At 40.7% G+C, this 23981-nt stretch overlaps 1 protein-coding gene across 1 annotated transcript; it reads left to right on the plus strand.

Moving 5' to 3' along the window:
• Positions 1–774: 774 nt before the first annotated feature.
• On the plus strand, positions 775–23644 carry ARL6IP5 (ARF like GTPase 6 interacting protein 5). The gene is made up of 3 exons (XM_037040926.1): positions 775–1166; positions 20219–20436; positions 22751–23644. The coding sequence occupies exons 1-3, from the start codon at positions 991–993 to the stop codon at positions 22921–22923; spliced, it is 567 nt and encodes a 188-aa protein (XP_036896821.1). The 5' UTR covers positions 775–990; the 3' UTR covers positions 22924–23644.
• Positions 23645–23981: the final 337 nt, after the last annotated feature.

The raw sequence follows: 23981 nt of genomic DNA on the forward strand, positions 1-23981 counted from the left end.
CTATACCAACCAGCCCTCTGACTGGAAAAAGGAAGACCCTTTGGAAGTCTTAGCAGGAAATTTACATCTAAAGCATTTGAACTGAGATATAAAACTATCATATTATCTATTATAGTGCTGTGCTTTCATAGTGAAATTTGTCGTCAAATATTAAGATAAAACTAAGAAAGATCTTTGTGAGTGGAATCTATGTTTCTGTCCAGAAGATACTGGGTGCAGAACAGTAAGTTCATTGCAAACCATTGTTTGCTTTCAAATGTAAACAGCATGCCCAGATCAGGGCTGAAGTGACCAGATCCGGGCATGTTGTGCCCACTTTATCAGAATGCACAGTCGTTGAATAATTTTGCCTAGACAAAACAAAGAAGTGAAGTGAATGAACAAACCAATCTTCCGTTCTACACCTTCTTCATTCCGATTTTGTCAATCTAATTTCACTCATTCTGACTCATGGTGAAACAGAGAAAACACGGATTACATTCAGATGTGCAGAGGTTAGTAACGGCTTACTTTCCAAAAACAGCTCGTTCCCCAGTAACACTACAGTTGCCTCCCATTCCATTCTACTTAGGTTAGCAACGGAACCGCTGCAAAAATTTCCGCCAAAGTCTAGAACACATTCCTAGAGTTAAATATTCAAAGGGGGTGTTTTAAAGGAGGCTGTGTCTGGACTTCCAGGGAAGGCATTGTCATCTCTCACCAGGCGGATTTCCGCTGGTTCCTTCCTGTCATTTCGTCTCTTTTTTACACTCAGCCCCTTACTCTGTCGCGGGCACCCAGTTTTCCTATAGCCGACCTCTTAGGGCCAATAAGGAAGTTAAAAAGAGGGGGGAAGCCCTCCCGCTTCCAATTTTCTCTGCTCCGCTGCTGTCAACCACAGAGCCGGCCGATCCGGAACTGCCGTCACTGCTAACCTTTCAGCTGGTTCGGTTGCAGCCACCGCCGCTGCCAGATTCCAGAGGCGAAGAAATATTGGCGAAGAGAACAGACATGGACGTGAACATCGCCCCGCTCCGGGCCTGGGATGATTTCTTTCCAGGCTCTGACCGCTTCGCCCGGCCAGACTTCAGGGACATTTCCAAATGGAACAATCGCGTGGTGAGCAACCTGCTCTACTATCAGACCAACTACCTGGTGGTGGCTGCCATGATGATTTCAGTTGTAGGGTAAGTGGGGCCCCTTCGGGGCATTGATGAGGGTAGTTCGGAGGGGCTTGAGGGCCAGACTCCGGGCGGCGGAAATTCTCTGCACGCGCGGTGCGGGCCGGGGCAACCGCAGGCGGCCCAGCCTTTGTAGCATGTGTTCAGGGCGAGGCCGCAGCAACCTGGGGCCCCATTTTCCTTTCCGTTCCTCGGGTTGAGACCTGCGGGGGCCCTGAGAGTAAGGAAATATTGACAGTACCGGGCAAGAACAATGACTTGTTTCAGCTTTGCTTCGATTAGGGTCTTGCTGGGGGAATGTCGGTAGTGGCCCGGTCTTTTAAAAATAAGGAGACGAAAGTCGTGTAACCCTATCTTAGGACTGGATCCCGACGATGTCCGCTCGGGTTCGGCAGTGTAGGAAGGACATTCAGGAGGCGACGGCTCTGTCAGTGTCTCTGCTGTGCCTGACGCTCTGTACAACGAAGCTGAACTTGGAGGCAAGCGGGGGCTGTTCCCTGGGACGCATCACCCAGTGTGGGGTGAAGGCTGCCCTGCCTGTAGGAGTGGGGTCCGTAGTTTTTTTTTCCTCCTAGGAGTTGACAGGCATGGCCACTTTCTGTATCTTCACTTCCTAGGGTGCGTTCTGTGTATAGGAGGCCTCTTCAACCGGATCTTAAAATAAAAAAGTGCCCTGTGTTATATACAGTTTCACACATGCACACACGCCCACTCTGCTAGGATCCACACATCTTTAAAGAAAAAGCCACCCTCAGACATTATAAGGGACACGCTTGCCATTAAAGAAGGGTCTGATATTTCCATTTCAGAGTAAACACAGAGGGAAGAGTAAGCTGGCCTGGGAGACAGGAGAAATCCAAACTTGGAGGGTGTGAGAAAGGGCTAATAGGGTGGTTTTTTAAGTTGATTTGCTGTTCTTTGACTTATTTATTGAGTCATTCTTCTGTGCCAATCTCGGGAGCTCAGTGGGATCCGACAGAGATGAAAGAATTCATCTTCCGGCCAGAAGGCCCAAGGGCACCGTTGGTTGTTGAGAAGCTATAGGACCAAACACAATGCACAGAGAAGACAGAGGTCACAATTTCTGTGGTGTGGTTCAGAGTAGTCACTCTGATGGAGAAGTGGACACTCATCTGTGGGGTTCGGTTGACAGTTAATTACCCAGATCTTCATTATGTGTTGCTTAAGGATCTGCAATCTCTGAGAACCGCTCAGTGTGTGGAGGGCAGAACTCTGAGCCAAGGTGGCAACCTGAGTTAAAATTAGTTGGGGTAAAACAGGCCTGAAACAGCTGCCTTCTGAACCTTCCCCTGTCTTTCTGCTAGAGTCTTATTTCCTAGTACACTAAAAAAATTAAAAGAAAAGAAAAGAAAACAAATAAATAGTAAATAGGATTGCATCTGTTATTTTGCTTTCTTTTTTCTTTTCTTTTGTAAAGAAGTAAACAAGGAATCTTATCTGGTGATTTAGTTATGGGTTTTTTTTGTTTTGTTTTTAGGTAACTTCAAAAACTTAGATATGAGGCAAGGTCTGACACAAACCAAGCAAATGTACCAAAAACAAAACAAACAAAAAACAATGCTTTTCAAAGAGGTGTACTGCCCAGACCAGACACAGCTCAGGTAACCTTGCTGGAATCTTTTTTTTTTTTTTTACCTGGGAAGGCCAGGGCTCTTCCCTTCCTTAACTAAATTTAGCTCCCTTGTAGTGTCTTAGCCCACTAACTCAGGCAGTTTGGAGTGTTCGCCCTTCTCATTCCTTTTTTCAAATGGGAGATATTGGTTGGCATTGAAATTTTTGAAGGTAAAAGTAGAACATAGCCATGTTTATTTTTTTATAATTATTATTTTGGAAAACTACAGGCCAGTAGTGAGTTGTTTTGAAAACTCCATACAAAATGTGAGATTTTTGTAGCTCAGTAAAAACTTAATGTATGACCTTCGACTGTTTTTTCTGTGTCTACAAACACACAGTCTGTAGTTTTTCCCACAAATTGCCCTTTTCTTTCTTTATAATCTAACAATAACAAAGTGATTTACTTGCATTCCCTCATACAACCCAATGAGGTGAGATACTGTTATTATCGTATTATTAAACCTGAGGCTCAGAGAGGTTAAATGACTTGCTCAAAGACATAGACCCAGGGTTGTGCTCTTAACTACTATGGTACCATCCTATGAATCATGAGGTGTAGAATTATAGTCTGTTAAAGCTAGAAGAAACCACATATCTTCGGGGTCAGGGAGCTTAGTTGATTCTGGAACATTTCTCATTTTACAGAGGCTCCTCTTGATAAAGTCAGTAGATAAGTGGGCTCAGAGCAGTACTGGAGACTGTGGATCTGCATCCTCTCTACTGGCATCTGATAGTTCTCTTGATATCTTGGTAGAGTTGTGTGGAAATGTGGCCTGACTGTTTACTGGGGAAGGGACTCTGTTGAAGGGAGTTCCTCCAGGGTGTTCTTCCATCCCCTGCTGGTGGGAAGGAACCTGCAGGCCATTGTTATAGGGTTCTAAGTCTCAGCTCTGGCTGCTCTCCTGTTGAAAACCCACTTACGTGAGGATAGAGAGGGCCTGCAGGGAGGGAGAAGGAAGACCAAGAGGATATCCTCTACCTCCAAAAACACGTGCTCTTTGAGTTCTACTGCTATAAAATAGAAATTAAATGACTTAATTAATATAAAACTAATCAAGGTCTTGCAGATGACAACACTGAAATGTTAGGTGTTATAGTAAATCCTAGGTCACAGGCATGTTTAAAATTCTCACAACTTGTATGTTGTCTTAGGCAGAAGTTTTAGATGATGAATAAACGTTAGTGGTTTTGTCATAATTGCAACTTGTGTTTCATATAAAACTTTGCTTCCCTTGAAGACTTGAGTTTCCTTTTGAAATGCAGGTGTCACTTCAGAAGAGACTGAATGACTTAAAAGTAATAACATGAATCACAAGGTGGAGAATGTATGTTTTGCTGAAAGTGGCTTTTCATCCCTTAAATCCAGAAGGGAAAGCTGTCTGAGGTTGAAGAGGAAATGAGTTACCTCCTCCATCCTTATCATAAGACATGTTGGCACCAGATACTCATTTTATCTCACATATAGCAATACAAGTCTGTGCCTGTTTTTTTTATTGTTGTTCAACTACAGTTGTCTCCATTTTCTCACCACCCCATCCCCGCCCATCCCCACCTCCCACCCTCGATTCTACCCCCTTTGGCTTTGTCCATGTGTCCTTTACAAATGTTCCTTGACGACCCTTCTTCTGTTCCCCCCCATTATCCCCTCCAACCTTCCCTCTGGTTACTGTCAGTTTGTTCTTTATTTCAATGTCTCTGGTTATATATTTCTTTTTTATTTTATTTTTTAAATTTTATTTTATTTAATTTTTTTAAAGACTTTATTTATTTATTTAGAGGGGAAGGAGAGAGGGAGAGAAACATCAATGTATGGTTGCCTTTCGTGCGTCCCCTGCTGGGAGTTGGCCTGCAGGGAACCGGCCTGAAACCCAGGCATGTGCCCTGACTGGGAATCGAACCGCGATCCTCTGGTTCGCAGGCCCACGCTCAATCCACTGAGCTAAGCCAGCCAGGGTCTTTTTTATTTTTTAAAAAGATTTTATTTAGCCCTGGCTGGCGTAGCTCAGTGGATTGAGCGCGGGCCTTCGAACCAGGCAATCGCAGTTTGATTCCCAGTCAAGGCACATGCCTGGGTTGCAGGCCAGTTCCCAGCAGGGGACTCATGAGAGGCAACCATACATTGATATTTCTCTCCCTCTCCTTCCCTTCCCCTCTAAAGATAAATAAATAAAATCTTTTTTTTAAAGATTTTATAAAATCTTTTTTTAAAAAATATTTTATTTATTTTATTTATTTTTTCCTTGTTTCTATACTTAGGGGAAAACTTTAAAATTTTTAAATCTATTTTTATTTTTAATATATTTTATTGATTGTGTTATTACAGTTGTCCCATTTCCTCCCTTCACTTCATTCCACCCTGCTCCCCCTCCCACCCACATTTCCCCCCTTTAATTCATGTCCATGTGTCATACTTATAAGTTCTTTGGCTTCTACATTTCCCATACTGTTCTTACCCTCTCCCTGTCTATTTTCTACCTACCATCTATGCTACTTATTCTCTATACCTTTTCCCCTTCTCTCCTCCTCCAAATGCCCTGTTGCTAACCCTCCATGTGATCTCCATTTCTGTGGTTCTGTTCCTGTGCTAGTTGTTTGCTTAGTTTGTTTTTGTTTTAGGTGTGGCTGTTAATAATTATGAGTTTGCTGTCATTTTACCATACATGTTTTTTTTTAAGATTTTATTTATTTATTTATCTTAGAGGGGAAGGGAAGGAGAGAGAGAGAAATATCAATGTATGGTTGCCTCTCATGCGTCCCCTGCTGGGAACCAGGAACTGGCCTGCAACCCAGGCATGTGCCCTGACTGGGAATCAACCACGATTGTGTGGTTCACAGGCCCGCGCTCAGCCCACTGAGCTACACTAGCCAGGGCTACCATACATGTTTTTTATCTTCTTTTTCTTAGATAAGTCCCTTTAACATTTCCTATAATAAGGTTTTGGTGATGATGAACTCCTTGAACTTGACTTTATCTGCCCTTCCATTCTAAATGAAAACTTTGCTGGATAGAGGAATCTTGGATGTAGGTCCTTGCCTTTCATGACTTGAAATACTTCTTTCCAGCTCCATCTTGCCTGTAAGGTGTCTTTTGAGAAATCAGATGACAGTCTGATGGGCACTCCTTTGTAAGTCTCTCCTTTTCTCTTGCTGCTTCTAGGATTCTCTCCTTCTCTTTCATCTTGGGTAATTTAATTACGATGTGCCTTGGTGTGTTCCTCTTTGGGTCCAACTTCTATGGGACTCTCTGAGCTTCCTGGACTTCCTGGAAGTCTAATTTCTTTGCCAGATTGGGGAAGTTCTCCTTTATTATTTGTTCAAATAAGTGTTCCACTTGTTGTTCTTACTCTTCTCTTTCTGTTACCCCTATAATTTAGATGTTGGAATGTTTAAAGATGTCCTGGAGGTTCCTAAGCCCCTCCTCATTTTTTGAATTTTTGTTTCTTCATTCTTTTCTGATTGGATGTTTCTACCTTCTGGTTCATTCCATTGATTTGAGTTCCTGTTTCCTTCCCATCACTATTGGTTCCCTGTACATTTTCCTTTATTTCACTTATCATAGCCTTCATTTTTTCATCTAATTTGCGACCATATTCAACCAATTCTGTGAGCATCCTGATTACCAGTGTTTTGAACTGTGCATTTGATAAGTTGGCTATCTCTTTGTTGCTTAATTGTATTTGCTCTGGAGCTTTGATCTGTTCTTTCATTTGGGCTAGTTTTTTGTCTCAGTGTGGCTCTTACGTAGTGAGGGGTGGAGGAGCCTTAGGTGTTCACCAAGGTGGGGCAACCAGTGCTGGGTTGTGATGCTGTATGTGGGGGAGGGGTCCGAGAATGAACACTGGTGCTTGCTCAGCTCTTTGCTGGATTTCAGTGACTTCCCCCACTTCCCACAAGCAAATTGGGCCCTTCTGGTGTTTATTCCCATGTGGATGGGTTTGTGTACGTCCTGGGACCGTGTGGGTTTCTCCAGTGAACTCTCCTGTGAGGCTAGGAGTTTCTCCCGGCACCTCAACCCCCACAGGTCTTTTCAGTCGATAGTTTGAGGCTTTATTTCCCCACTCTGGGACCCTGGGTTTTGTGGTCTGTCTTGCTCCCCAGTATCACCTGGTTTATCTGCTAGCAAATGTGGGACTGCCCGGTCTGCCAGCCGCCTTGTGCGCTGCACTCCACAATCCGCCACCTTGCTGGATCCACCTGCTGCTGCCCTGTGCATCCAGAGTCCGCCAGCCACCACTTTGCCATGACCCGCTTCCCACTGGCCGCCTGACTCTGCCCCTCCTACTGGTCTGAATGAATGTTTCTTTGTTAACTCCTTGGTTGTTGAACTTCCATGTAGTTCAATTTTCTGTTGGTACTGGTTGTTTTTTGTTTCTGAATTGTTGTCCTTATTTTGGTTGTGGGAGGAGGCACAGTGTGTCTACATATGCCTCTATCTTGGCCAGAAGTCCTATTTATTATATTTTTAGAAAGGGCAAGGGAGGGAGAGAAACACTAAATGATTGCCTCTCATATGCCCCCAACTGGGGACCTGGCCTGCAACTCAGGCATGTACCCTGACTAGGAATTGAACGGGCGACCTTTTGGTTGCAAGGTGATGCTCAATCCACTGAGCCACACCAGCCAGGGCTCTGGTTATATATATATATTTTTTTAAGTTTTTTTTTTAATGAGTTCTTTCTTTTTTTTAAGATTTTATTTTTTTTATCTTTAGAGGGGAAGGGAAGGAGAGAAGGAGAGAAGTATCAATGTATGGTTGCCTCTTGTGACTCTCCTGCTGGGACCTGGCCTGCAACCCAGGCATGTGCCCTGACTGGGAATCAAACCACGATCGTGTGGTTCGCAGGCCCGCGCTCAATGCACTGAGCCACACCAGCCACGGCTCTTGTTATATTTTTGAAGTGAAGAACAAGGACAACATCTAATAGCACTTGCAATTGAAGTACTAAGCATGTGGTATATTCTAGCTGTGGACAGGAATTTCTGTGTGCTTAACAGAATGCCAAAACCTGTGGGTTGGAGAAATCTACTATAGAACAGCATCTTTCACTCTGGGAACTTGTTAGAAATGGACACTCTCAGGCCCCAGACATACTGGGTCAGAATCTCCATTCTAACAAGACTCTCAGATGACTCACAGGCAATGACAGTTTAAGAAGTATAAGTCTGCTGTGGTTCAGCAGAAAGAGAAAATTTAGATAAACATACCTATTGCCCAAGTGTCACCTTCAGAGATTCTAAATATATAGTTCTTGCCTGGGCCCAGGCACCTGTAGTTTTATCTTAACTCCCCAAGTTATTCTGGTATATGAGGGGGGACCTCTGCCTAAAAACAGAGAATTACATTCTGGAGGGCAGGCCCCTTGTAGTACAGGCTTCCTCTGCTAGGGGAGTGTTCTAGGAACCCATCCATATCAGAGTACCAGTTGGTGTTATGAGAGGCTGTGTTCCACTTCAGTGAATTTTTTTTAAAGACTTATCGTGTTTGCCCATTTTGTGATGGGTGATTTACTAGCATACCTGCCCACACCACGCTGACTATTCAGCAGTTTTTGATAAAAAATGAATGACCCCTGTGTCCCACCCTATTCACCCAATTTTGCCCCAAGCAACCCTTTGTTTGTTTGTATGTTTGTTTGTTTCCCTGGGTGAAAAAGATGTGGAAGAGGTGAAAAAAAAAACAGCAGAAGCACTAAAAGGCATCAAAATCAATGAGTTCAAAAACTGTTTTGAGCATTGGAAAAAAATGTCACCAGATGTATATCACATCAAATGGAGAGTACTTTGAAGGCGACTGAAGTTTAAACATGTAAGAATAAATACACGATTTTTTAAAAATAAATTCTGGGTTTTTTGGATCATCCTCCTACACCACCAAGTTGAAGTTGTGAGGTACTGATCCCATTCAACTCCCCAACTTTCAGAAATATAAATGCTTAAGATCATGTGGTTCCAGCTTTGGAATCAAAGCTGCTAATAGCAGCTTCTTTTCTTGATATAAAGTAAAATACTTCTCCCATTTAATCATACTGCAAATATTCTAAAGCTCCTAATTAACCACTTTTTCCTGAATAGTTTCTTCTCACAACATCTTATTATTTGCAGCTCTCATTCTCACAAATTCCTCCCTGCTAGCTGAACTGTATGTTCTGGTGTGACATCAGAAGCACCAAACCACACACAAAATCTTCAAATGCATAAGCCCCTCCACTGCATCTCCACTTAGAAAGGCACTTATGCTCAATTGTGTACATGCATGACTTTCCTTCAAGAAAGCACAATGTAGCTGCTAAATGAAAAAGCCCATTATTTTCATAGCAAGTATCACCCTGTGGCCTGTTACCAGAGAGTGGAAACTAGAGTTACTCCTTTGTGCTTTCAGTTGCTTGAGATGCAAAGGATTTTCTGGAAGGCTGGTAACTCTGTTTGAAAAGAACATTGCTATAATATTTTCAAAAATGAGTGTGGTCCCATAGAATGTTCTAGGACTATGGCTACCAGGATCTGGTATTGAAGAAATGGTTTGGGCCCTGGCTGGGTGGCTCAGTTGGTTGGAGTGTTGTCTTGGTCTCAAAAGTTGTCTTGGTCTCAAACTTTTGGTCTCAAAAGTTTGCAGATTTGATTCCCAGTCAGGCCAGGTCACGTACAGGAGGCAGCCAATTAAAGTTTCTCTCTCACTTCGATATATCTTTCTCTTTCTGCCCCTCCCCTCCTCCCCCTCTTGCTAGAACCAATAAATATATCCTCAGATGAGGATTAAAAAATAAAAAACAAAACCGAGTTTCCAGTTGGTAAAGAAAGAAAACAGAGCCCTGGGATCCTCTGGGTGGGAACATATCAATCAAAACATTAGCATGTGAAATTGATGGTAGCTTATTCATGCTAAAACCTAGTGGGAATGTTTTTGAGATTAATCAGCTTCGTCACCAATTCTGTGATAGCATTCTTATTTGTATTGCTTCATTCTTTCACTCCACAAAGTATGTGAAGCACTTACCGCCTATCATTGCCGTAGCTATGATTCCTGCCTTCAATGCATTTAGAGTCTATGGTGGTAGCTGGACACGTCAGAATAACCTTTATACAAGTACAAGCATAGCAAGCATACAGAAAAACAAATTTATGTAAATATACATCACCTTTGGCCTGACTAACTTGATCTCCCCTCTACATTATGATTCTAAATTCCAGTACTTTCACATGTTGAGAATGGGAGGGGCATTTAGTATGTGCATAGGGTAAATGGTTTTTAAATTTTACTCATCCTCACCCTTCTACTCAGTTCAAGCAATATTTACTGAGTACCTACTTTGTGCCAGACATTGTGAAAGCCCTGAGGATATAGGAAGGAATTGAAGTCCACCCAGCTTTCCCAAATCCTCCCAGAATTCATTTCTTTCTGCCCTTCCAGACCCCTTCATTCACTCATGAAGCAGAGCTTGCGGCATGCTGGCATATGTCTTCCCCTGGTGGATTACATGTTTCTCCTGATACCAGAAGAAACACAATTTTAATTTTGGATAATTTGCTAATTTTATCATCTAATAAGGGTTATCTTTTGTTAAATCATCTTTTGACACTATTTATCTAACCTAGTTCTTGACTTCTCCCCACACACTTTTTTAAAAAGAGGTTTTATTTATTTATCTTTAGAGAGAGGGGAAGGGAGGGAGAAAGAGGAAGAGAAACATTGATCGGTTGCCTCTCTCACACCCCCAATCAGTGACCTGGCCCACAACTCAGGCATGTGCCCTGTCCAGGAATTGAGCTGATAACCATTCAGTTTGCAGGACCACACCAACCCATTGAGCCATACCAGTCAGGGCCCCATACACTTGTTTAACAAATTTTCCCCTGCCACTGTCAGCTAGGGTTGGTAGTTTCTAACCCCTTTTCTTACGGTGTGGTTCTTGGTGAGTGTGCAAAATGAATGAGTGTGTTTTGGATTCCTGGTCCCTTTCTTAGAGGGCGGAAGCTCTTAAGGAACTTACTAGAGGCAGAGAGCTATGTATAGGAAATCCAGATCTAATAGATGAGCCTGACCTATCCATTTAACACTCAATTGAGCAGGACTATTGGAAATTTATCATTTTCCTTCTGGACAAATGAATTCTACCCTTTATCACTTGGCTTCAGAATATTTACTCATAACATTGCCTCCTGTTTCTTGTAATGAGTGTGGCTTGTTTTGGGGAACACTTCCATGCCCGTGATCTTAAGACCTGCAGGCTGCTTTCCATTCTGCAGGTGTTGACCGTAAATATTTAAGACTTCCCGGCCCTCCTGGCTCTGGAGCACATGTATGGACACAAAGGGAAGGCAGAAAGCCCATCTGAGCTCTGGTTCTTCTAATCCTACCACTAATCAGCTCAGTAGCTTCATATCCACAGTGCAGCTTCCCCTTGTCTCAGAGGAATGAAAGGGAAAGCAGAAATTGGTTGGTAATGGACTGCAGATGGAAAACTGCTTGTACAAAGGGAATTTTTGTGTTGCTAGTCTCCTTAGCATTTGGCCAACCCCTGTGTTCTCTCCAATGCTCTGTAAGAACTTGCCATGTGAAAACAATTTAATTTATTCTACTAAAAGTATTCAGAAAAAGCAGTTTGTAAATGAGTATCTTTTCAATTCAGTTCTAAAACATTATTTGTTGTGAGAGTAAACATGAGTTCTTAATTATTGAAGGCAAATACATGAGTGTCGTTTTACCATTCTCTCTACCTTTGTGTACATTAGAAATCTTCCCCACACCCTCTCCAACATTTGTTGTTTATTGCTTTGTTCCACTGTTGGTGGGACTGCAGATGGGTACAACCATTATGGAAAACAGTATGGAATTTTCTCAGAAAACTAAGTTTGAACCTGCCTTTTGACCCAGCAATCCTAAGAACCCTGAAACACCAATCCCAAAGAACATATGCACCCGAATGTTCATAGCAGCACAATTTACAATAGCCAAGAGTTAGAAGTAATCTAGGTGCCCATCAGTAAATGAATGGATCAAAAAACTATGGTACATATACACGATGGAATTCTATCCAGCAGAAAGAAAGAAGGAGCTCCTACCTTTTGCAACAGCATGGATGGAACTGGAAAGCATTACGCTGAGTGAAATAAGCCAGGTGTTGAAGGACAAATACCATATGATCTCACCTTTAACAGGAAGCTAAACAACAAAACAAACAAGCAAGCAAAATATAACCAAAGACACTGAAATAGAGAACAGGCTGACAGTGACCAGAGGGGAGAGGGGAGGGAATTTCAGGGGAAATAGGGGAGAGATTTAGAGGAACATATATAAAGGAAACATGGTCAACAACTGAGAAGGGTGGAAATGGGAGGGAGGGGGGAGCATGGGGGGTGGGATGGGATGGGAGTAATAGACAGAAAACTGTACTTGAAAAATAATTAAATAAATTTTAAAAAATTAAAAAAGAAATCTATTACCAAAAACCCAATGGATTCAATAATAAAAAAGGAAATCTTCTATAGTAAAAAGTTTAAAAAGGATTTGTTGCATTCCAATCAGAGTCTTGTAACTAACTTCTATCTGAAGCTACATTCCTGTGGGGAGTGTCGGATATATGACTTACAACCCAGATCCAACCTGTTGTTTGTTAAGAATAAAACACGCAATTAATTGATAAATGCAAAACAAAACAAAACAAAACATGGAGGTTCAAAGGTGTCTTAATAGGAATAGTTTTTAAAGTATATTTTATTGATTATGTTATTACAATTGTCCAATTAGTTTTCTCCCCTGTGTGCCCCTCTGTCCTGCACACCCCCTCCCACCATCATTCCCGCACCTTACTTCATGTCCATGGTCATACATATAAGTTCTTTGGCTTATCCATTTCCTATTCTATTCTTAACCTCCCCCTGTCTATTTTCTACTTACCGTTTATGATTCTTATTCTCCGTAACTTTTCCTCCATTCTCCTCCCTCCCCCTCTCCACTGATAACCCTCCATGTGATATCCATTTCTGTGAATCTGTTCCTATTCTAGTTGTTTACTTAGTTGTTTTTTGTTTTTTTAGGTATAGTTGTTGATAGTTATGAGTGTGTTGTCATTTTACTGTTCATAGTTTTGATCTCCTTGTTTTTCTTAAACAAGTCCCTTTGACATTTCATATAGTAAGGGCTTGATGATAATGGACTCCTTTAACTTTACCTTATGTGGGAAGTACTTTACTTGACCTTCCATTCTAAGTGATAGCTTTGCTGTATAGAGTAAGCTTGGAAGTAGGTCCTTGCCTTTCGTGACTTCAAATACTTCTTTCCAGCCCCTTCTTGCCTGCAAGGTTTCTTTTAAGAAATCAGCTGATAGTCTTATGGGAACTCCTTTGTAGGTAACTCTCTCCTTTCCCCTGGCTTCTTTTAGGATTTTCCCTTTATTTTTAATCTTGGGTAATTTAATTTTGATGGGCCATAGTGTTTTCCTCTTTGGGTCCAATTTGGGAATCTCTGAGCTTCCTGGACTTCCTGGGAGTCTGTTTCCCTCACCAGATTGGGGAATTTTTTTTTTTCATTATTTTTCAGGTAGGTTTTCCATTTCTTGCTCTTCTTCTTTTTCTGGCACCCATAAGATTTGCATGTTAGAACATTTAAAGTTGTCCCTGAGTTTCCTAAGCCTGTCCTTATTTTTTTGAATTCTTGCTTTTCATTCTGTTTCAGTTGAATATTTAGTTTTTTCTTCTGGTCCAAATCACTGATCTGAGTCCCTGTTTTCTTCCTGTTACTGTTGGTTTCCTGTATATTTTCCTTTATTTCATTTTGTATAGCCTTTATGTCTTCCTCTATTTTGCGTCCATATTCAGTCATTTCTGTGAGCGCCCTGCTTACCAGTGTTTTGAATTCTGCGTTTGCTAGGTTGGCTATTTCTTCATCACTTAGTTGTATTTTTTCTGAAGTTTTGATCTGTTCTTTCATTTGGGCCATATTTCTTTGGCACCCCTGTTACAATGTAAGGGGTGGAGCTTTAGGTATTCTCCAGGGTTGGACAACCCACTTCCCAGCATTTTGGCACTGTATGTTGGGGAAGGGTCAGAGAGGAAACAATGTTGCTTGCTTGGCAACATTATTGCCAACAATGTTGGCTCTCACCCTGCTTTCAGTCATTTCCCCTGCTATCCACAAGCAAATTGTGCCCTTCTGGTGCTGATTCCCCAGGTGGCTGGTTTTGTGTATGTTCTAGGACTCTGTGGGCCTCTCCAATGAACTCTTCTGTGAGGCTGGGAGTTTCTTCCACTGCCACAACTCCTACAGATTTTTACAGCCAGAAGTTTTGAGGCTTTATTTCCCCACACTAGAACCCTGGGTTCCATGGTCTATCCTGCTTCCCAGTTGTACCTCCTGGTTTATTCCCACTCAAATGTGGGACCGCCTGCTCTACCAGCCACCACCTTACAGAGTGTCCTGTCCGCTACCCTACCGGTCTGGATGAATGTTTCTTTAACTCCTTGGCTGTTGGACTTCCACATAGTTTGTTTTCTGACAGTTCTGGTTGTTTTTGTTTTTAAATTGGTTGTTATCCTTCTTTTGGTTATGCAAGGAAGCAAAGCGTATCTACCTACACCTCCATTTTGTCTGGAAGTCCCTGAATACTTTTAACATGCCAGTGGCTGCCAGGATAGTGGATCACTTGGATATGAGTGTTTAGTTTTTGCCAATTACTGAGGGTGCAGTAGATTTCAGCACACAGTGAGTGTGCAGTAAATACCAATGGAGTTCCTAATTCACTGAGTAGGAAAATCTCCAGGTTAGGTTACTGTGACCATTCTGTGGCAAGAGACAGGCTTCTGTCCCATCTTAACTGCTCTTGGTCATTAGGCCCAAAAGACACTGCCCATGTTTACTCAAAACTGGTTTGTACATTTACATTCATACTTTACAGTAGAAATAGACCTTGCCAGGGTGGAAGACTGTGTTAAGAAACCAACATAAACATAGAAGATTGTTGGGGTTATCTGAGGTACAGAGAGCAAGAGGGGCCTGTATAGACAGGTTTGTGGGACATGGATCCTCTCCTGGCCCCCAGCCTGCACTAGCAAAAAACTAACAAATTTCACCAATCATACCAGAATAATTATCACTTACATTTGCATAGGAGCTTAGATGATTTATCTTACTTTTGCTTTTTTATTTGTTTCTTTCATCTCAGCTCTGTGAAGACACAAAGACAGGAACTAATTTTTTGGTATTATTTAGTGTCCAATGAGAATAATAGTGATTTCTCCAAGATAAGTCTCACATCACTTAATTTGTGGCCATAGGAAGTTGCTGTGTTCATTGAAATAACATGAAAATATGCTCGCTTCTTAGCATTTTTCTGTCTTTCAATAAATATTTATTGAATACTTGTTCTGTGCTAGGTGCTGGGAAGAAAATGTCATGGTCCCTGTCCTCATGGAGCTTAATCGGTAGTGGAGACAAGGACATTCACCCAGTGCTAATTCAAATAAATGCGACACTGCCTAGGTGTTAGTGCTCTGAAGAGATCAGATGGTGCTCTGACCCAGTCAGGTCAGAGGGACTGAGAGGAAAAGCTGAAGAAGTTGAGATGTGAGGGAGGTAGGAAGGGCCAAGTAGAGCACAACTTTTTCATGGGCGAGTTCTGCAGATGTTTATAAGCTCCAGCAGATGGAGTATAGGAACCTGAGAAGGCAGTCTGAGAAAGCAGCTGCTGGCTCTGGGGGCTTACTCACACCCTAATTACTGCAGGCAGGTGCAGTGTGGCCTGGATATCAGGCCCCTGTTCCTCCCCCAGCCAAGGCCTCCTGTGGGGGTGTAAACCAAACAACTGGGTGCAGCTATGGAGGCATCAGGGGCTGGACCCTGCAGGACCTGGTACATGTGTGAGGAGTTCTGTTTTTATTCTGAGAGCAATGGGAAGAAAAGAAACAGATGGGTGGATTCCTGTTTGCTAGCATCCCTCTGGCTGTGGAAGGACTGAAAAAAACATTAGCAATTTAGAGAAGTTCACTGTGAGTAAATTGTTTCCCCCTTTCTTGGTGAATCAGGCTTCCTCAGAAAACAAACTGCAAAAATCTTTTTGTGTTAGAAAACTAGAATTCAGTATAAAAGCTGTTTCTACTGCTCAGGAAATATTACTGCTTCTTTGGTTCTTGACATTGCAACCTGAAAGAAGCTACCAAATATGCCCTTGAATCGATCTGAGTATCTCTGTTTTGGTTTTATTGCCAGCTCTGCAACTGGTGGCCTTGGGATAAATTTATTAATTTGTCTATTCCTTAGCCTGCTTTTATGCAGAATGAAGTAGGTTTTCAAGGTTCCCGAAGCTCTCAAATTCTGTGATTGGTCAGTATTTTTTCCCTTAAGTGGCTTATGCTAGCTCTGTAGCTATAGTTAGCTGAATCACGCTGCACGTTTAACACACGCTTCCTAACCTGCCAATAGCCACCTTCCTTCAGAGAGAAACAAGAATGCTAAGGAATTTCTCGGAATGACCCTTAGTTGTGTATCCCAACTAGAAGAATGGCGTTTCTTAAAATGGTAGGCGGTAGGGGAGAAATTCCTGAGCCTGATTAACAACACAGAATGCCTTGTATTGTCAGTTGGTGTCCCAATTTCATCAGCTGGCACCTTTTTTCTACCCTGGATCCCTTTGAATACATTTTTTCACTTCCCCAGGCCTCAGCTTATTTATGTGTAATGGGACCGAACCAATTCATCTTTGAAGACTCTGCTGCATGCTTTGTGGTGGGATTCTAAACCTTTTTACAGCCATCAATGATTCCAATAGAATTTTTAACTATTACATTTATTTATTTACTATTGGAATGGGCGAAATGGGATATATATGTATGTAGTATATATTTTTATTTTATCTCAAAATAGAAAAAACATAGTTATGTTATTTTAAATTTATTTTTTATTTAAGTTTGGTTAGCATACAATATTATATTGCTTATGTTAGTTTCAAGTGTGTGATATAGTGATTCAACATTTTTATACCTTAGAGTATGATCACTCCACTAATCCTAGTAATCATCTGTCATCATGTAAGTTTGTAACAATATTATTTATTGTATTTCCCTTGCCTTTTTCATCTACTCGCTCCCTTTGGTCTCTGTTTCTATGAGTCTGTTTTTGTTTTGTTTTTTATTTATGAAACTAGGTCCTATTTCCACCAAGGACAGAATATCATGTTTCTCTCTTTCCCTCTCTGCTGTTTTCCCTTTCTCCCTCTATCTCTCCCTTTTGCTGCTGTGTGTTAATTTGTGTATTAATTTCCTCCAAGTGCAGGTAGGTGCCAGAGCATGGGAGTGGTGTGCATCTTACCATTTCTTGGCATGGAATTGCCCTTAAGCAAAATAAGGAAAAAAATCATTTCTGCTCTGAGTAACTTTGTTTGTTTTTTCAAGCTTAGAAACTTGGTTACTCACTAATTATAGATTGTGGCTGGGTGTATTATAAACTCAAACCAGTTCTATCTCTGCTCTGTTTTCTTCCTTTGACCATGAGCAACAGGAACAGGTGAAAAACAAATCTGGAATTGCTTGAGTCAGGCCTGGATTTTTCATTGTTCTTTGTCACTGGCTTAATTTAGACACTCAACCAGATATCTACTTTACTTGTCTAGAGGAACATAGGAAAATCTTGGCATGCATTTTATTCCATGCTCACATCATTTTAATAGGTATTCTAGAAAGAACTGAGGAGGGGGCATTTGACACTTTGCTGCCAACCAATCCTCTCCTATTTATATATTATGCAAAAGAGTTTCTTGAAACTTGAATCCTGCACTCTAGTTCTTTGTGTTAATGTTAGTCTTTGCTTTTCTTTATAGCTCAGAAATAATTGGGTGTGTTATAGATAAACATCAGGCTTTGTAAAAGTGTTTATTTCTTTCAGTGCCTTTTTCCACTCTCATTTGCTCATTTTTAAATACTGTTTTTTTTTCCATTTTCAACTAATAGATGACTATTGAGGAAAACATGTAAATAGCAATAAGCAAATGGAAATAAACTACCCATGATCCTACTACCAATATAACTACTGTAGGCTTTGGTATAATTTCTGTCAGATTCCTTTTGATGCTAGTAATGTGATTTATTAATCTGTGAGAGTCTCCATTTAGTCTCCCCACCACCTGCTAAAGAGGATTTTGTTTTTGCCCTGTCCAATTCTTCCTTTCCTAAGGCTATGGGGAAATTTTTGTGTTTCTCGCACCAATTATGGGGTTAAGTCAGGAGGTAGGGTATAACCCACATTAAAGTTTAAAATGAAAAAAAGTACAGAGAGACTGACTAGACGCAGATAATAAAGAACCGGGGAAGACAAGCAGAATAGCACATGAGCTAGATGTTGGGAAAGCTTGGGGGCAGTGAACCAAGGTTTGAGCAGGAGAAGGAGCGGCTTCACTGTGTGTATGAATGGAAATTGTGTTAATGCTATGAAAGAGATGAAGTAAAGATGGACTGTTGTAGTTGGCTGTACCATGCCTCAGTGTGCGGCTAGGAAGCAGCTGCCTTAATATTTTTATACTTTCTTTTTTAGATGTTCACATTATTTCTAATTACCAAATAATTTACTAATTTTGAAATTTCTACTTCTGAGCTGTGTAACATGATAAATCTACCTAACCTCACAGAGAGAGTGTGTTCTAGTTGCGTTTACCCACACACTATTAATGTCTCCCATATTATTAATTATACTTTTACTCTTAAAAATTTGCTGTATATCCCACCATCTAGTGAATTCTTGGCTCTATAGGTTACTTCTAAAAGTTTTTAATCATAAGTACCACTCATGAATATTGTTACAACTCAATCTTTGCATTTTTATTTCCTTAGACTCTATTCTAGGGGAGGGATTTGTTGTCTTGAAGGGTATAAGTATTTGCGAGAGTTTTGAATGAAATAAGCAATGTATTATTGTAGGGTTTAATTTTAAATTATGTACTACTACTTTTACCACTGTTTAATTTCATGTAAAATTTCATTTTAACTTCTTAAAAGCATTTTTGACATTGATTGTATCCCTGATTTCACCCATTAAGGTATATAATACTTTCACTCCTACTAAAAGCTATTTCAAATAGCTTTTATGTTTGGAGAGGTAGAATCAGAGCTAAATGTAAAGGGATTTAAAAACTTTATTAATTATCCTACATATGAATCTCAACATGAGTATGAATCCTTCCTTTGTTCCATTTCAGAGGTAGTAAGCTCTTGGCTTCACCTTTCATATCCTGTCTCCCCCTCTCCCTCCCTTCCAAATCAGTCGTGACGATACTCAGAGCATGATGAAAACACATTGACTCTCTTTGTCCTTCCTAAGTAACATGCTCATTAGCCTCTCGTGAGGGTAAAGTGTTAGTAATTTGTTGCATTTGCTGACCACAGCTGTCTTCGTAAGGGTTTTGTATAGACAGTGAGTAGGAGTGAAGGTGGGGGCTACAAGGCCCAGTCAGTTTAGTTTATGAAATACTTGGTATTATAAATTTCTTCCTCATAGTGTGTTCCCCCCTTATGAACAGTAGTGTTATCTCTGACTCATGCACCAATGGATCTGAAAGCTCTGTATTTGGAAATCCTAATTGATAACCCATTTCCAGACAATGCTTTTGGCCCTTTTAAAGAATTATAATGGACTCTCTATACCAGGAGTCATAAACTCAAATGCCTCCATGACTAGGCCAGTTGTATAAGAGAGTAATACAGGCCATTTATTAGAAAAACAATGAATAATGGCAGCTCACTGGGGCCTCTGTTTCAGAGATGCCGTGGTGGTGGGGGGGGTGCTGAGGCATGATGGAGATGAGCGGTTCTGTCTGAATGGGAAGGCAGCTCCAGCCTTTGTTGAAACGTGGATAAGTGGGCCTGGTGTGGTTAGATTTTCTTGTTTCCAAGAAAAGCAAAACCCCCCAAGTTTTATGGAGTTTTTAAACACATTGAGATTCAAGTGAAAGTTTTTTAAAACACTGTATATTTCAAATATACAGTGTTTGACCTGGCTCATGGAGGTCGTTCTGTGATCTCTGTGCTACATTCATCTATCATGGCCATTTCTGTGAGGATTTAAATAAGCCTTTAGAGCTCAGAAAATACAATTTAATGTGTACTAGGGCCCTGGATGAATGAAAGGTAAACATAGCCCCTCCGAACAGTGGGGTCTCTTAAATTTTAAGTCTTAAAATTGTGCGTCTCTAATGAGATGAACTGATGAGTTTGGTGAGAGTCATATTGCCTAGATGAGAATCTTGGCCCCACCATTTTCTTACCTCTGCACCAAAGTTTCTTCTTTTGAGAAATGAATGGATGGCTCTGAGGGCTATATGAGGCAATTTAGATACAATACTTAGTAAATACTACACGTTCATTTTTACTCCTCCCCGTCCTCATCTTCCTATTCTTTTTGCTATTACTATTGACCTGGCCTCCCTCTTTTTTTTATGTTCCAGGTTCCTGAGCCCCTTCAACATGATCCTTGGAGGAATTGTGGTGGTGCTGGTGTTCACAGGGTTTGTGTGGGCAGCCCACAATAAAGACATCCTCCGCCGGATGAAGAAGCAATACCCCACAACCTTTGTCATGGTGGTCATGGTGGCTAGCTACTTCCTCATATCCATGTTTGGGGGGGTCATGGTCTTTGTGTTTGGCATCACCTTTCCTTTGTTGTGTAAGTGAATCTGAGTTGATTTTTCTTACAAAAATGTAGGAGAGATTGTTCAGTGGGAATTACATAATCCGTTTTTTATGTGTGTTGGCATATCTGAAAAATTATCAGGCTTTTCTCAAATAGCAGATTAAGGCCTAGTAGTACATTAGTTCTACAAATATGTATTGGGCACCTGCTAAGTACCAGATACTCTTCTGGGGATGCAACAGTAAACAAAAGAAACACAAATCCAAAGTCACACATTGGAAAGTAGCATAGCCTCCACTGGACTTCAGATTTCTCTGATATTAGAGTCTGTTCTCAATCTTTTAAGTGCCATTCACACCACCCTGACTCAAGAATGAATGTATGTCACTTGAAAGTAAATTACTTACTCTGTTACTTAGAAGATCATTATTGGTGTCAAGTTCTATAAGTCTGTAGAAATAATTATCCCAGAATATAGATACTGAGTCCTCCAATTCTGGTGAAGAGAACTAGATATTTTTTAAGTTTTTCATGCATTTTTTTCCCCACTGAGATTCCAAACACATGAAGCCTAAAATAGAGAACAGATAAAATTCAGTCTCATCAGTATAAATCTGATTAAAATATAGTGTATTAAGTGACAGGAATATCCCTTTAACTTTTAATAGCATTTCACATGTGTATTATTTCATTAAGTAAAATCAGTTTCTTGTTTGGAGTTGTGTTAGATTAAGCCCAGAATATTTATGCATGTATCCCACACAGTACTGGAGAAAATATTTGAATCAAGAAACTCAGACTTTTTGAAATATTCTTCAAGTTTTCCTAATGTGCTAGAGGCTTATTATTTCAATGATTTAACTTTGGTGTCTTTTCACCTCAGAGCCTGATATAGGCCAGTGTAGTGAAGTTGATTTCTATTGCTAGGTCTGCTGGAAACCAGCCATGTGGTTTGGACCAGGTATACTATATGGGCTGTAGTTCATACATCTATAAAATAAGGAAATTAGACAAAATCTGTGGTTCCTGAACTTTGATGATTGTGAGAATCAACCAGGGTGCTTTTTAAAAATATAAACTTCCTAACCATATTTCTTGGAGACCTTGATTCTGTGGGTTGACAGTGGTGCCCACAAAACCTCCTACTTTAAAAGATTGTCTTATGTGTTTCTAATGGCTAGTCTAGGTTGGGAGCCTCCAGATAGAATGCATATTAGTTTCTCACAGTGAGGGTCCAAGGTCACCTTTATCAGAATCATCCAGAGTGAATGTGAAATTTCACATTCTGGAGCCCTACCTCAGTCTTAACAGCCTGAATTGGGGGAGAGGGGAGTGGAAACTGGGAATTTGTCTATCTAACAGGCTGCCCAGATGATATGTATGTACACAGAAGTTTGAAAATTATTGGTGTAGATCACCTGGGGTACCTATTTAAAATAGAGATTCCCAGACCCGTTCGATTAAGGTTCTGGTCTAGGAAAGGGGTCAGGGAATCCATTTTAATAAACAAACGGGTAATTCTCGGTGATGAAGCAAATTTGGGGAACATTAGGGTATATTAAATCTATAAAACTATTAGTTTTTCTCTATAAANCAGTCTTAACAGCCTGAATTGGGGGAGAGGGGAGTGGAAACTGGGAATTTGTCTATCTAACAGGCTGCCCAGATGATATGTATGTACACAGAAGTTTGAAAATTATTGGTGTAGATCACCTGGGGTACCCATTTAAAATACAGATTCCCAGACCCGTTCGATTAAGGTTCTGGTCTAGGAAAGGGGTCAGGGAATCCATTTTAATAAACAAACTTGGGTAATTCTCGATGATGAAGCAAATTTGGGGAACATTAGGGTATATTAAATCTATAAAACTATTAGTTTTTCTCTATAAATCTTTGGAAAACTGCCTTTTTGGCTGACTTCACCACATGCTTCCTGTAGGGAGCACAATGCAGACAATCCCAGAATTGAGCTTGAGTTCCTTTCTGGGAACCTTGTGGAAGATTGACTGGTCTGCAGGTTTGAAGTCATGTAGATTCCTTTTGAGCGTCAGGGCATTTGTAGCAATGGGAAGGTGACCGTACCAATATAGGGAGGAAATGTGGTTGCAAGGTCAGTGTTCTTCCTCTTGAAGACAGTCCTTCCCTTCACACAAGAGGAAAACTTCATATATGACTTGACAGAGAGCTTTAGATAAAGCTTATATACAGTCCAAGGAGACATTGGAGGGTTTAGACTGATGAGAGAACCAGGTTGGTTTCCAGTGAAGGAAACTAGGACTGAAGTAAGAGTAGAGAGTGGTCTGTGGCTGGGGAGGAACGGGTCTAACCATGTCTCACCTCTCTGCAGTGATGTTTATCCATGCATCGCTCAGACTGAGGAACCTCAAGAACAAACTAGAGAACAAGATGGAGGGGATTGGGCTAAAGAGGACACCCATGGGCATTGTGCTGGATGCTCTGGAGCAGCAGGAAGAAAGCATCGGCAAGCTCACTGAGTACATCAGCAAAGTGAAGGAGTAAACGCAGATGACCTGGCCAGAGGCTGCAACAGAACACGAGTTGCAGTTTGCCCTCATTTGGACACCCTTCCCATTTGAGTTTTTGAAATGGGAGGGACATACCACCCAACCATCAATGGCTGCATGCACATGTTGGCCAAACTGTTAACCTCTTTGATGTTACAGAGAGGTCTCAAAAACTGAAAGAAACCACCCTCCTAGTATGTAGGAATTTTCAGCTTGTTTATGAAAACTGGTAGGAAATGGAGCGCACTTATGTCTGTAGGTAAATAAAAGAAAATATAAGAATTATGAATTGTACAACAATGCTATCATCTTGTGGGGGGAAAGGTTATTGTAAAGTATCAAGGCAATTCAGTAAAAGGAAAGACTGTTTAAGTAGACAATGGTATGCATTAGCCTGTTGAATTTCCCCAGCATCCTCCTCAAAAAATACTCCCAAGGATTATATGTGGGCTATAAATTAGTTTTATTTTTATTCTCTTTAAAATCAAAGATGATCTCTATCACTTTGCCTCCTGTTTGGCGTGCAGTTGAAACTGGATAAACCGTTCATATTTTGTTTACAAATATAAAGGTAACTGTTTAGCAGAATATTTTGTCAAAGTTTTGTAAATTTTTGAAATGCTAGCAATGTATTTTCACTAGCATGTATTTGTTGAAAACTGAATGTCATCTTCCTCAAGGAGATTACAGCTATGTAACCTGTATTATTCTTTACATTCTTCTTTAAAAAAAATAAAACAAATTATGTTTATATTGTGTATTTTTATTTTTATAATAACAAAAGATGTCCAAGATAATATCTCCTATGTTTATATCATTTTTAGTGTTAAGTAGAACATTTAGAAAGAAGAAAACAAATGTGTGTTTTAATTTCTTAGGGCATAATGAGGACAATAGCTGATTATTTGAAATCTGAAAAGCATATTTATTTTTTTGTTTATCGTGTTTTTTTACATTACCTTTTAGTTCCCTTATACTCGCCACCCCCCAGCAATCACCACACTGTTGACCACGTCTATGAGTCCTTTTGCCTTTTTGTGCAATCCCTATACT

This window comes from Sturnira hondurensis, unplaced genomic scaffold (assembly GCF_014824575.4).
Source record: "Sturnira hondurensis isolate 20B ecotype Veracruz unplaced genomic scaffold, ASM1482457v3 Scaffold0002840, whole genome shotgun sequence".
NCBI classification, from domain to species: Eukaryota; Metazoa; Chordata; class Mammalia; order Chiroptera; family Phyllostomidae; genus Sturnira; species Sturnira hondurensis.